The following is a 12,992-nucleotide window of genomic DNA, read 5'->3' on the forward strand; positions in this document are numbered from 1 at the left end:
AATAAATCTGCAAAAATGTCAACGATTCTGTGTTTTTCTGTCAATATGGGGTGCTGTGTGTACATTAATGAGGAAAAAAAAATAACTTAAATGATTTTAGCAAATGGCTGCAATATAACAAAGAGTGAAAAATTTAAGGGGGTCTGAATACTTTCCGTACCCACTATATGTGACCCTGGAGCACAAAAGCAGTCTTAAGTCACTTGGGTATATTTGTAGCAATAGCCAAAAATACATTGTATGGGTCAAAATTATTGATTTTTTTTTATGCCAAAAATCATTAGTACATTAAGTAAAGATCATGTTCCATAAAGATATTTTATGTCTTAATTTTGTAAATTTCCTACTGTAAATATATAAAAACTTAATTTTTGATTAGTAATATGCATTGCTAAGAACTTAATTTGGATAACTTTAAAGGCGATTTTCTCAATATTTAGATTTTTTTGCACCCTCAGATTCCAGATTTTCAAATAGTTGTATCTTGGCCAAATATTGTCCAATCATAACAAACCATACATCAATGGAAAGCTTATTTATTCAACTTTGATGAATAATATGGTGTATAAATCTCAATGAAAAATAAAATTGACCCTTATGACTGGTTTTGTGGTCCAGGGTCACACACACACACATATATATATATGAAATGAGCAGCTGGCTATTAGTAATGAATAAACATATACATTTTTATGAAGGATTTTAATTTTTTTACATACCATAACATGCTGTCATATATTAATTTAATTTTAATTTAGTAAACGCCCAAAATGAGTCTTTGAATATACAGTTCATTTTTATTGTTTTTATTTTAAGATTTTTTTTATTTTATTTATTTGTAATAAGATGCTTCATGTTGCTGCATTTATCAACAATGGCTTGAAAAACAATCTGAACAAAAAACTAATTGGAACTAGCAGGGCCACAGATTTAAGTAATATCAATTTATGTATAAAATACAATAAAGAAGAGATTTTGCAAATAAAAAAAATGTAAATAATTTCTGTGGTATTTTTGCTCCATAAAATCTCCGATTTTGACCCTTGTTAATTGTTTTTGGAGGGCAATACATAAATAAGCTAGCAAGCTAGCTAGCTGGTAAAATATAAATAAAGTTCAATTAAAGCAGGTAAAAGTTAATATTGTTTTGTGGTCCCTCCTTTCTGCTTGATAACAGCTCGAGAATCTGAGAAAAAAAAAATTGTGTAATGTTGGCACAGCCAAAGGTCTGGAACATTTCTGAATCCTGATCCACAGAGGACACATAAAACCCAGCATGTGTGTGCGTGTACATGCAGCTCTGATCTGCAGGTGATCACCAGGGGCTGAACATCTCAGATCATTCATTGACATTCAGCTGGGCCACTGACAGCACAAGCAGACGCTGTGGCCCAAGACTCAATGGATAACTAATTACTAGTCATCCTCGTACAAACTGTCGTCACATTAGTCTGACAGAATGTTGTTGTGGTTTTCTGGCTTCTGCGCTGCACTAACACTCACACATCAGAGAGAGTCCAAAAAACTCGGTGTGAAAAAAGATGCCAATGTTCAGATGGCCTAATTCATTCTCACACAGGCTGAGTTCAATTGGCTTGTCCTGTATGGCCACCTGCCAGAAATAACAAACATCCGCGGAGGGATCCCGGCCCAGCTGTTCCCAGACAGACACCAGAACCTGTCAACAGAACCGCTGCAGCGAGGCCGGGTGAGCCACACGAGACGGGACCTGTGTTTACAAAAGTCTGAGGGAGTTTGCTGAGAGGGAAGAATTATAGAGACGGATACGTCTGTGAAGTGTGTGTGTGAAGATCTTACCTCAAACTCTTCTGAGAAGCCGTGTTGGTTGTTGGAGTAGAGTTCTGATACATGCTTGATGAACAGTTTAACAGGGATGGCCTCCATATCATCTGAAACAGAGCAAAAAAAAACTTTTGTTGTCTTATAGTGAGAAAACCATACAACAGGAAATATCACAGAGAAGAGCACTGTAGACACTCATGACTGCATGTCATGGATAGTAAGCCTCTTAAAAATATTCAGTATGTTGACTTTCAAATATTTTGATCTTTAATTTTGGATAAAAAAAGCTTATAAATAAATGCAGTTATTACTATAATTAATATTACTGTTTGTAATTATTTCACCATTGATTAAACATTCAAAACTGCACCTGACGCCAGCAAAAGTAGCATACAAGTGTTTCCAGTGCTGGTACAGTGATTCATCTTAACAGTAGTCCCTGTGCTTTGATTGGTTCACTGGCTGATTAGATAATCAACAGTTCAATGTGACGACTGTGATGAGTCTAAGAGGATGAACGAAGGATCAAGGTTCAACTTCAGTCATGGTGAACAAAAAGACTGGCCAGATTCACACTCTCCAACTGACAGACACACAATAAGCTGACAAACTGTCAATAAAATCAGTTTGAGGCTAAATATACAGGAGAAGAGAAAAATAAACGAATGCACACAAAACACACACACACACACACACACACACACACACACACACACACACACATCCATAGCGCTATAAAATTATGTTTTTTAAAATCAAGACAGAAATAAGCATGTGCTCGTCTTATTTAATTTGGGTATAACAAACTAACAACTAAAATATAGAATTATAATGAACATATAATATATAATTAAAATGTAATAAGTATAATTTCTAAAAGTGGTTACTAATTACTAATTATTTCTTCAATCTTTTATTAATTTTATTACTGTAATATAATATAATATATTGCTGCATTTATTTAATAAAAAATACTGTAAAAACAATAATATTGTGAAATATTATTAGAATTTAAAATAACTGACTTCTATTTTTATTTATTTTTAAAATGTAATTTATTCCTGCGATCATTACTCCAGTCTTCAGTGTCACATGATCCTTCAGAAATAATTCTAATATGCTGATGGTGCTCAGGAAACATCTCTTATTACTATCTTAACTTGATCTTATCTTAACTATCTTAACAGTTGTGCTGCATAATATTTTTTTTTGTGGAAAATGTAATGCATTTCTTCCAGCATTCTTTTATGAAAGTTCAAAAGAACAGCCTTTATTTTAAATATACATCTTTTGTAACATTATAAATATTTCTACTGTCACTTTTTATCAATTTAACACATCCAAAATAAAAGTATTAATTTCTTTAAAAAAAAACAAAAACATTTTTTTTGAAGAAAAGGCGATCCGCGCACCTTCTCTCTTTATCCTAAAATGCCTACAACTGAATACAGCTAACAAACTAATTTTGGCACCCATGGATGCCAGAAACTAACTGGGAAATTCAGCCAGAAATTGAAGGCCCTATTTAGCAGGAAAGCATCCATGTTTGAAAGGACAGTGAACTCAAAGCGCCATATGAGCCGGAGCCAGCAAAGAGAGAGGCTGCTGCCCACACTAAATGGATCTTTGTAAATACTGAGGCCAGCCCTCGCCAAGCTGGAACACAGATGCCCAAATTGGATTGAGGGCACCGTGCCACCATTATTGTGAGCCGTGCCACAGTGTAACAATGAGAATTGGTTCCAATGAAGTACTTATGGGAAAGCCTGAGCGAATCAATGGCTCTTGTTGCATTAAGATCTGGGTTCCACTACACTGACTAACCCGGACCTGACACCTTCAGACCCTGAAAATCACACACTGTCCACTTCTGTTCCACTACGCTCTCCGCTAATGATTTACCCAAACACAAATAAAGGCAATGAGCTAAAGTGAGAAACAGGCCAGTTAGACGAAGCCATTTTCTTGGCTCCAACCTTAATGGCTAATGTGTATGTGTGTAAAAGTGTGTGTGCACATGCAGACGGTCCAGATAAACAGCACTTGTCTTCTCTGGTAACCGCGAAGACCCTAAACAAACTTGACAAGACCACATTTCCCCAAACAGCTACTGTGTCTATATTCAACAAACTCTTCGGTGTAGCGCACACTCATCAAATCCAGTTTACAGTAAACATGACATGGCCAGCCATTCCAGAAAATCATCTTATTAAAAACACAGGAACACCATTCCAAAAAAACACTGGTTGTTAGGTCTTTGATTGAGTGTTCTGAGTGGCTGCTGTGGCATTTCTAGGGTGTCGTGAGTAGTTGCAGGTTGTTGTGAGGACATTTCTAGGTAGATGCCAGGGCGCTGGTAGCCCGGTAGTTGTTCATGTAATTTGGGTGATGGTTAGGACGTTATTAGGATGTTTACAGGGTGTTGCTAGCCATGTAGTTGATTGGGTGTTAGGACAATGTTAGGTGGTTTCCAGGGTGTTGCTAGCCAGACAGTTGCCTGGATGTCGTGGGTGGTTGTTAGGATATTGTTAGGTGGTTGCCAGGGTGTTGTTAGCCAGGTAGTTACTTGGGTATTAGGACACTGTTAGGTGGTTTCCAGGGTGTTGCTAGTCAGATAGTTGGCTGGTTGTCGTGGGTGGTTGTTAGGATATTGTTAGGTGGTTGCCAGGGCATTGCTAGAATGTTGCTAAGTGGTTGTGCTAGGGGATCGTGGGTAGTTGCAGGTCGTTGCAGGATATTTCTAGGTGTTTGCTAGCCAGGCAGTTGCTTGGGTGTTGTGGATGGTTGCTAGGTCTCTGATTTGTGGTTTCTAGGATGTTGTTAGCCAGGTTGTTTCTTAGATATTGTTTGTGGTTGTCAGGGCATTGCTAGGTGATTGCTAGGGCATTAACAGAGTGTTGTGGTTGGTTGCCAGGTAGTTGCTTGGGTGTTAGGACAATGTTAGGGGGGTTTCAGGGTGTTGCTAGCCAGACAGTTGCCTGGATGTCGTGGGTGGTTGTTAGGATATTGTTAGGTGGTTGCCAGGGTGTTGTTAGCCAGGTAGTTACTTGGGTATTAGGACACTGTTAGGTGGTTTCCAGGGTGTTGCTAGCCAGATAGTTGCCTGGGTGTCATGGGTGGTTGTTAGGATATTGTTAGGTGGTTGCCAGGGCATTGCTAGAATGTTGCTAAGTGGTTGTGCTAGGGGGTCGTGGGTAGTTGCAGGTCGTTGCAGGATATTTCTAGGTGTTTGCTAGCCAGGCAGTTGCTTGGGTGTTGTTGGGGTGTTGTGGATGGTTGCTAGGTCTCTGCTTTGTGGTTGCTAGGATGTTGTGGGTAGTTGCAGGTGGTTGACAGGACACTGATATGTGGCTTCCAGGATGTTGCTAGCCAGGTAGTTTCTTAGATATTGTTTGTGGTTGTCAGGGCATTGCTAGGTGATTGCTAGGGCATTAACAGAGTGTTGTGGTTGGTTGCCAAAGTACTAATGTGGTGTTGAAGATGTGGTTGCTGGAGTGCTCAAAATGGTTTGCTAGGATATTGTTAAGTGTTTGCTAGGGCATTGCTAGAGTGCTGTGGGTAGCTGCTGGTGTTTGTCAGGGCATTAATAGGGTGTTGTGGGGGGCCAACAAGGTTTTATGGGGTGTTGTGGATGACTTGTTTGGAAGTTGCTGGAATAATATGAGTAGTTGCTAGGGTGTACTGGGTGGTAGGCAGGACATTACTAGGTGGTTTCTAGAGCTTTGCTAGCAAACTAGTTCCTCAGATGTTGACGGTGTGTGCTAGGTTGTTGCTAGGTGGTTTCTGGGGTGTTGTTGGTGGTTGTCAGGCATTGCTAGGGTCTTCTGGGTGTTCACTAACTGATCCAAGTGAATATTACGATTATTAGGCTTGGAGATGGAGTGGAATGCGGAAAAAGAAGTTCACCCTGGCCTTTTGGGCTAGGAGTTTCAAACAGTAATAGTGCAAGCACCACACACACAAAAAAAAAAAAAAATTGTATGAAATCAATCAAAAGGTGGCGCTACACCCTGTGCGTCGTGCTTGTGAACACAGCTGTTTTCCTCCCTGTTTTCCAGAAGCTGAAAACTTGATTGGAGCCTCTTCATGCCAAAATCAATGCAGCAATGGATTTTTAGATTCTACACTAATTGCACAGAGTAACAGTCTATAGAGCGCGCAGAGTTAGTCAATTCCACAAAAACACACGCTGAGACGACAGTCACAGCTTTGTTCAGTCTTGGCACTGTTAAAAACCTTATGTAATCCAACTATTTACCCATAATTCAAGGTAAGCAAGAAAGACATGCATATAATGTTTTGTATCACTTTATCGACCCTTGATCATATCAAAGCACCTGTTATCTATGACTTCTTCCACACCTGACACCGGATCAGAGTGGAGTGTGTCTTTAGGTCAAATGTAAGTGTTTCACTAATCTGAAATCTGTTATAAAATGCCAACCTAGGATGGGGATGACCGGGATGCTCTCATTGGGCACGACTCTGGGCGAATTACTGTCCTCGACGTAGAAATGAGCCGTTTGGAAACACCTCCTGCGGAAGAGAGACAAAGAGAGACAGTCAAGTGACGTAATAACCGTTCAGCACTGCTTTAAAGTTTCCATGAGGTATGGTTTAGGTAAAAATCCCCACCAGAGTAAACACACATGCCGTTGGGTACATATGACAGGATCAAGATGAACTTTGAACTCTCCTTTCAAAGAGCAAATCAAACACTCCAAACAGAGATTACAGCCTTACACTTCAAACACTCTGTAGAGTGTCAATACACTTGAAAAAAAAAGGAAAAATGTGTTTACAAACCTGTATGATTTTCTTCTGTGTAATACATATAAAGCAAACTGTCCAAACTGTTCTCTTTTATTCATACTTTTATGGGGCCTTTGTCCATTCCCTAGTCCTCATCCTCTTTTGTAGAAAAAGAACAACTTGAACATTCTGCTGAACTTCTCCTTTTGAGTTCCACATAAGAAAGTAAGTGAATGATAAGAGAATGCTTTAAGTTTTAGATGAATTATTCCTCATATTTAGATACACATATTTAAAGTCACAGTTATTGTTTTTAAACACAGCTATTATTAAATTAATTATAAATACTACAGACTAACCCAAACTCTACATATAAATAAACAAACCATATAGCATTTTTAGAAAAATCTAAATTATAATTAAGTTTTTATTTAACATTATAATTATTAATATAAGTAATACTTTTAATAATCATTTCATATTTAACAATTCTTCAATAATTATTATTTTCATAATTATAATTAATTTAATCATCATTAATCATCATCCCCTGATGCCCTCTAAAGCAGGCTTTGTGAGATTTAGCTACATTTTGTGTATTTTTTTTCTATAAAATATAAACCTGCACACTTTTTTTACTCCTGTAATCCATGTGGAACATTTTCTACCTGTGTATTTTCTAACAAAAACGTCTATCAACAGTCTGTATGAAGTCCATTTAAAACACAACACACCAAATTACAAGGTAAACAAACTCCTTCAAAGAAACCCAGACTGTCAGGATGAATTATTGACTGTTGTTTCCAGTTTGAGAGCTGTAAACTGGTTTTACCTCTTTCTTTCACTTTGCAAGAGAAGCGATAAACAGGTAAGAAACAAAATCCATATCCAGTAAAAAGAAACAAACAGAAAGAGAAAGACAGCAAGAGATTAAAAGGTTGCTCTAAAGTTACAAAAACTCGAAGTTTTGGACGTCAACCAAATAAGCCAGTGGGAGTCTTGTCTGTCCTACCTGTACTTGATGCACAGCAGAGAACATAAGCTGTTCATCCCTGCAAAGAACGAGGGATTTTAGGAGAGGTGAGTGACTGTAGGCTCTGCATGCTGCCGCTGAGCAAACAGAGCAGTGAGTGAGCAATGAGAGAGAGAGAGAGAGAGAGAGAGAGGGAGAGAGAGGGGGTGGATAGAGGGCTGGTCCTGATGTATCACATGGACAGGGATTTACACAAGTGCTAGAGCTGCTTGGGTCAGACATGAACAGTTCACTGATCCCAGATCAGTCCAGAACTGATCTGATAAACCACAGACAACTGCTGCCTTTCCCTCTGGACACACACACACACACACACCCTTCCAGATGGACACTCATTTGTGTCCAACTCTTTTTAACTCCTCTTACTGTCCAAGAGAATGAAGAATGCCACAAAAACATACAGAAACAAACTGTCAAAATAGAGTAAGCAAGTATTAAAGTTGGACTAAATTTCTGTCATTGACTTGAATTTGTCAATTTGTGAAGTGAATTCTGCTGCTCAAACTACAAAAAAAAAAAAAAAAACCCACGCACTATAGTTAAAGTCTTCTGAAGCCTGTGTGATGCAGTACTATTTTAGTATTATTTATTTATTTACTATTAATATCTAAATACTATTTAGGTTTAATTTTCTTTTCTTTCAGTTTTAGTTGTTTTATTAAATTTTTTGAAGTTCCAGTTAATCATTTTAGTGCTCAACTTAAGCTTATTTCAGTTAGTTGACAACATTTCTAATGTCCATTTAGTTTTTCATCTGATATTTATATTTTATTTCAGCTTTACTTCAATTAACAAAAATGTTTTTAGTAATTTTAGTCAATGATAATAACCGTGGTATGATGAACAGAGCAATATTTGATATATTTACTGGAAATCCCACCCTTTGTTGTAGATATCAAATCTCTTGCTATTTAAATGCTATTTAAATTTAGCGTGTTGCGACTGGTTACATTTGAATATGAAAACATGAATGAGATTTGAATGGCATTAGGGAAGAATTTGACAGAATAACAGCCTGTTCCTCACAGAAACCTCTTGTATGGCTTCACGAGACTTACGGATTTTATTGATATAACTTTATGATGCTTTTTGCCCTTTTTGGAGCTTGACATCCCTGGTCACTACAGAAAAGAGCAGCACAAACATTCTGTAAAATCTTTTTGTATTCCATTATACGAAGAAAGGCATACAGGTTTGGAACAACATGAAAAGTAATTGACATATAATTTTTTTTAGTTGAACTATTGCTTAAGCCCAGCCTAAATAACAATGTAAAAAACAACTCTGCATTGTAAATAATCTTTAGTTAAAGTCCTGGCTTAAGAGTGTCAGAGAAACCCTCCCTGCAGGCACTGTGAAACTACATGCTGAACAGGTCAGATCTGTAGGACAAAAGCAGAGCCAGCGCGGTCAGGAAATGCTTTAGGCAATTATCATATAGATAATTATCACTCAACTTTAACCAGTCCAACTGGACATTGTGCCAGAGGCTTTTATTCAGCTTCAAATGAACAACTGCATTGTTTAACACAATCATTTTTTATCATTCAATAGACCTGAAGAGAGTGCATAAAAAGTTTCAGTATGGTATGTGTACAGCTACAATCAGGAGGTTTCATCACATGACCACATAAATGACTGATTCGGAAAGCTCTACAAACTCTAGGCAACAACTCCACGTAGGCTCACAAATAGAAGTGCATGGGAAACTCAACACACATTTGATTTCAAAAGAGTCTGACATAAGCTTGCTGCTAAAGCATCAACACAACTCATACAAAACTACATAGCACACATATTGTTTTTTAGTTCCTTTGTAATTAACAACATTTTGGCAGTGAATAATAAGTATATCATGAGCATATTTATCTTAATTTGTTTCTTAACCCATCAGCAAATAGTTTGTTCTTGTTTTACACATAAAAACAATTTAGTGATAAAACAAGCTATTTGCTAGTGGGCGAAGAAAAATACATTCAAGATATATTATGCAATTTTGCTTTGAATAAATGTATCTTGTTTTAAGGATTTTTTAAAAGAAAAAAAGTCAGAAGTACTTATTGAGAAATTGCTTTTCAAGTGTAAATGATTATTTGACTTTCTCTGATACTGCCACAGGATGTGTCACATCCTAGTTAATGTTTCCAGGTGGACTTCAGACACACACACACACACACACTGTTTTTACTAGGGTGCTCAATTTGATATGCTAAATCTAAAATAGATACAATTATATAATTAAAAAACATTTATTTATGATCCTACCCGTACATATTTTCCATCCAATGTTATTTTAGTATTATTTATATATTATTTCTATACTATTTGTATACTCTTAGTTTTTAGTAATATTTAAATACTACTTTAGTATTTATTAATATTTTGAAATGGCTTTTATTTTCATATTTTCATGTTTTTAATTTCAAAGCTATTTTTAATTGAAAATGTTAATTATTTTGTTATGTGCTTTTTGTCATTTAGTTTCTGTCAATAATAATAATAATAATAATAATGATAATAATAATAATAAGCCTCTATTTAGCTTTATTTTATTTTATTTTTAATAATACTTTGTTTCATTTCAGCTTTAATGAAATTGATTTTTAATAGTTCTACTTAATAACACTGATTGCATCAAAACTCGTGCAAAATACAGCAATTTAATTTTTTTTGTCTATCATGTCTATTCAATGATTTTTGACAATGATTATTGCCACAATATCTTAAATTATCTTGATTATATTTGATTATTCTCACCAAATATTGATGAGTCTCTGACTGTAATTTAATTAAATTTGTTTTTAATTAAATAATAATAATAATAATAATAATAATAATAATAATAATAAATCTGTTGTCAGCTCTAGTTTCCACACGCACATGTAAGAATATATGTGGGAAGACATATTCACTTGTTTGGTGTGAACATATAGTGAGACATACATAAACGCATGTACAAACACACACACACACACACACAAGAGAAGTGTATGAGTGTGTGTGATCATATTAGTGGCTGAATGTTACAGATAAAGTCTGTTTTAATACCCAGCAGATTTAATTTCTTAGCATTTGATCAACTAGAAACAGCATCAAATAATAGTCTAATTATAGTCGTCTTTACCATGACTATGAGTGCTATGACAGATATATGTTTTCTCTCTGGAGAGGTTTTGTGCCTGTTCAAGTGTGTTTGCGTGGATATGTGTACTATCAAGCAGTAGAGGTTTTGGCGGCGGTTACACATCTCCAAATATTTCACAACCCCCTGCTACTGCATGGCCCTTGAGCTCCAGAGGAGGGAGCAGATGGCCGTTTTCGGCCCAGGGCGGACAGCCCAGACCTAGGGAGACAGTCCTGGCACAGGCCTGCTCCAGAGCTGTTTGCTAAACTGAGACATTGTGTGATCAAAACCCCTGAGAGACTTTATCAACTGGCTACTAGAGAGGAGAACATATCCAGGCATTTGAGTGCAAACAGACAAATACAAACACACATTTAACTACCTATTCAGGGAACGCATAATATAAATATAATAAATTCTATAAATAAATATGTATATATATATATATATATATATATATACGTCATTAAAAAACATGTAACCTGTAAACTTGTTAAAATAGCACAAATTCTAAACCTAAAAAGTTGCATAAACATCTAATGGCTCATCAAGGCTGCATTTATTTTATCAAAAATGCAAGAAAAAATTAAATATTGTAAAATATTATTATGATGTAAAATAACGTTTTTCTATTTTATTATACATAAAAATCTAATTTATTCCTGTGATGCAAAGCTGTATTTTCAGCATCCATGGTTCCCTTGTGCTGGATGTAATTAAAGGCCGGGCCACACCAAGCCGACTTCAAAGAACTAGCTGCGACGAAAGCCTATGGTCTTGTCACCTCACGTCGACAGCGTTGGACAAAAAAGCTGCGCTCGAACACACCACACAGACTACAGCCGATGGCAAACTAACATAGTGCGCATACGTGAGAGGAATTAACTGTCTATATCAGCAGCTATCAATAGTATATATTCGTCATTCAAAAGGAGAAACCGAAACAAAGATATACGAGATAAACGCGGATATACGAAACATAAACAAAGCAGCGCTTGCTTACCATTTTGAATATCAGTAACGTTGATAACTTTAATAATTTTAAGCGGCTCATGTTGTTATGAAAACATTCGCGTATTAGAATGATTGGGAAAGATCACGTAACATTTAAACAGCCTTTTGTCTGTACCGCCTTCATTTACGTGCTTGTTTTCATCACTTTCGCTTTAATTCTCGGGCACTGACTCGTTCGCTAAACTGAACATCCAATCAGAGTTCTCACTCGCGCCGCCGGTCCCGACGCCGATTAAACATGTTGAATCGGGCAAACTGCCACCGACGTGAGCCCGACGTGAGCCCGACGAGAGCCGACGAGTGGAACACACCAAACAAACTAGGCTGACCGTCGCTCGCCGTCGGCCCGACGTTGGCCAATGGCCGACTGTCGGCTTGGTGTATCCTGGCCTAAAAACTTCCTTGCTGATGTACTCCTGGTCTCATCGTTCCTCACTCCGTGCTCCAACACAGAAGCACTGTGACAGAATACCGGACTGTGACAGTAAGCGGCGCCCCTTCTCCCCGTGTTTGTTTTTAGTTTTTGAAAAGTGATTTGTTTTCCTGTTTGTTTCTCCCCGCTATAATGGAGGAATGAGCGATGTTCACCTACACGAGGGCATTCGGGCCGCTTGCCCTCGCCAGCTCCCTCGATGGGGAGACCCTGGTGACACTGTTCCGGTTCGGGATCACATACCATCGCCCTGCGGAACTCCCGATCCGGAACCCCTCCGCCGGTCGTTCCACAGTCAAGTCCGCCGGCTGCTCCTAAGTCAAGTCCGCCGGCCGCTCCTAAGCCAAGTCCGCCGGTGCTCCAGTGTGGGCTCCAGCCCCTGAATCCAGCCCAAGGAGGGCTCCTGTTCACGAGTTTAGCCCACGTAGGGCTCCTGTTCCCGAGTTTAGCCCACGGAGGGCTCCTGTTCCCGAGTTTAGCCCACAGAGGGCTCCTGTCCCCGAGTTTAGCCCAGTGAGGGCTCCTGAGTTCCCAGCTGTAGTGGCCGGGCCGAGTGGAGAGGCCAAGGCCTTCTGAGTTCCCTACTACGCCGTGGCCTCCTGAACTGTTTGATCCACCATGGCCTCCTGAGGCCCCTGCTCAGCTATGGGCTCCTAGTCTGCCTGCTCCGCCATGGCCCCTGAGCTCCCTGTGCCGCCATGGCACCTTGGACTGCCTGATCCGCCCTGGAGGTATTCTCTGTGTCCCAGTCCTGCACCAGCCTCCAGGGCATTCACCCCCCCCTCCCTGGTGGAATTGTTACGGCGTGGGACGCGCATTTCCGGGAGGGGGGG

General features: G+C 38.4%; 1 protein-coding gene across 1 annotated transcript in view; it reads right to left on the minus strand.

Moving 5' to 3' along the window:
• LOC107654175 (receptor-type tyrosine-protein phosphatase gamma-like) overlaps window positions 1-12,992 on the minus strand; it is a 270,415-nt gene that overhangs the window by 17,128 nt on the left and 240,295 nt on the right. The window contains exons 15-18 of the mRNA XM_016441146.1: window positions 9,278-9,342; window positions 7,568-7,607; window positions 6,248-6,339; window positions 1,720-1,910 (exon numbers count right to left, since the gene is read on the minus strand). Of these exons, the coding sequence (XP_016296632.1) occupies window positions 1,720-1,910; window positions 6,248-6,339; window positions 7,568-7,607; window positions 9,278-9,342 (388 nt within the window). The remainder of the gene's footprint in view (window positions 1-1,719; window positions 1,911-6,247; window positions 6,340-7,567; window positions 7,608-9,277; window positions 9,343-12,992) is intronic.

The sequence above is a fragment of the Sinocyclocheilus anshuiensis genome, unplaced genomic scaffold, assembly GCF_001515605.1.
Source record: "Sinocyclocheilus anshuiensis isolate Anshui unplaced genomic scaffold, SAMN03320099.WGS_v1.1 scaffold463, whole genome shotgun sequence".
NCBI classification, from domain to species: Eukaryota; Metazoa; Chordata; class Actinopteri; order Cypriniformes; family Cyprinidae; genus Sinocyclocheilus; species Sinocyclocheilus anshuiensis.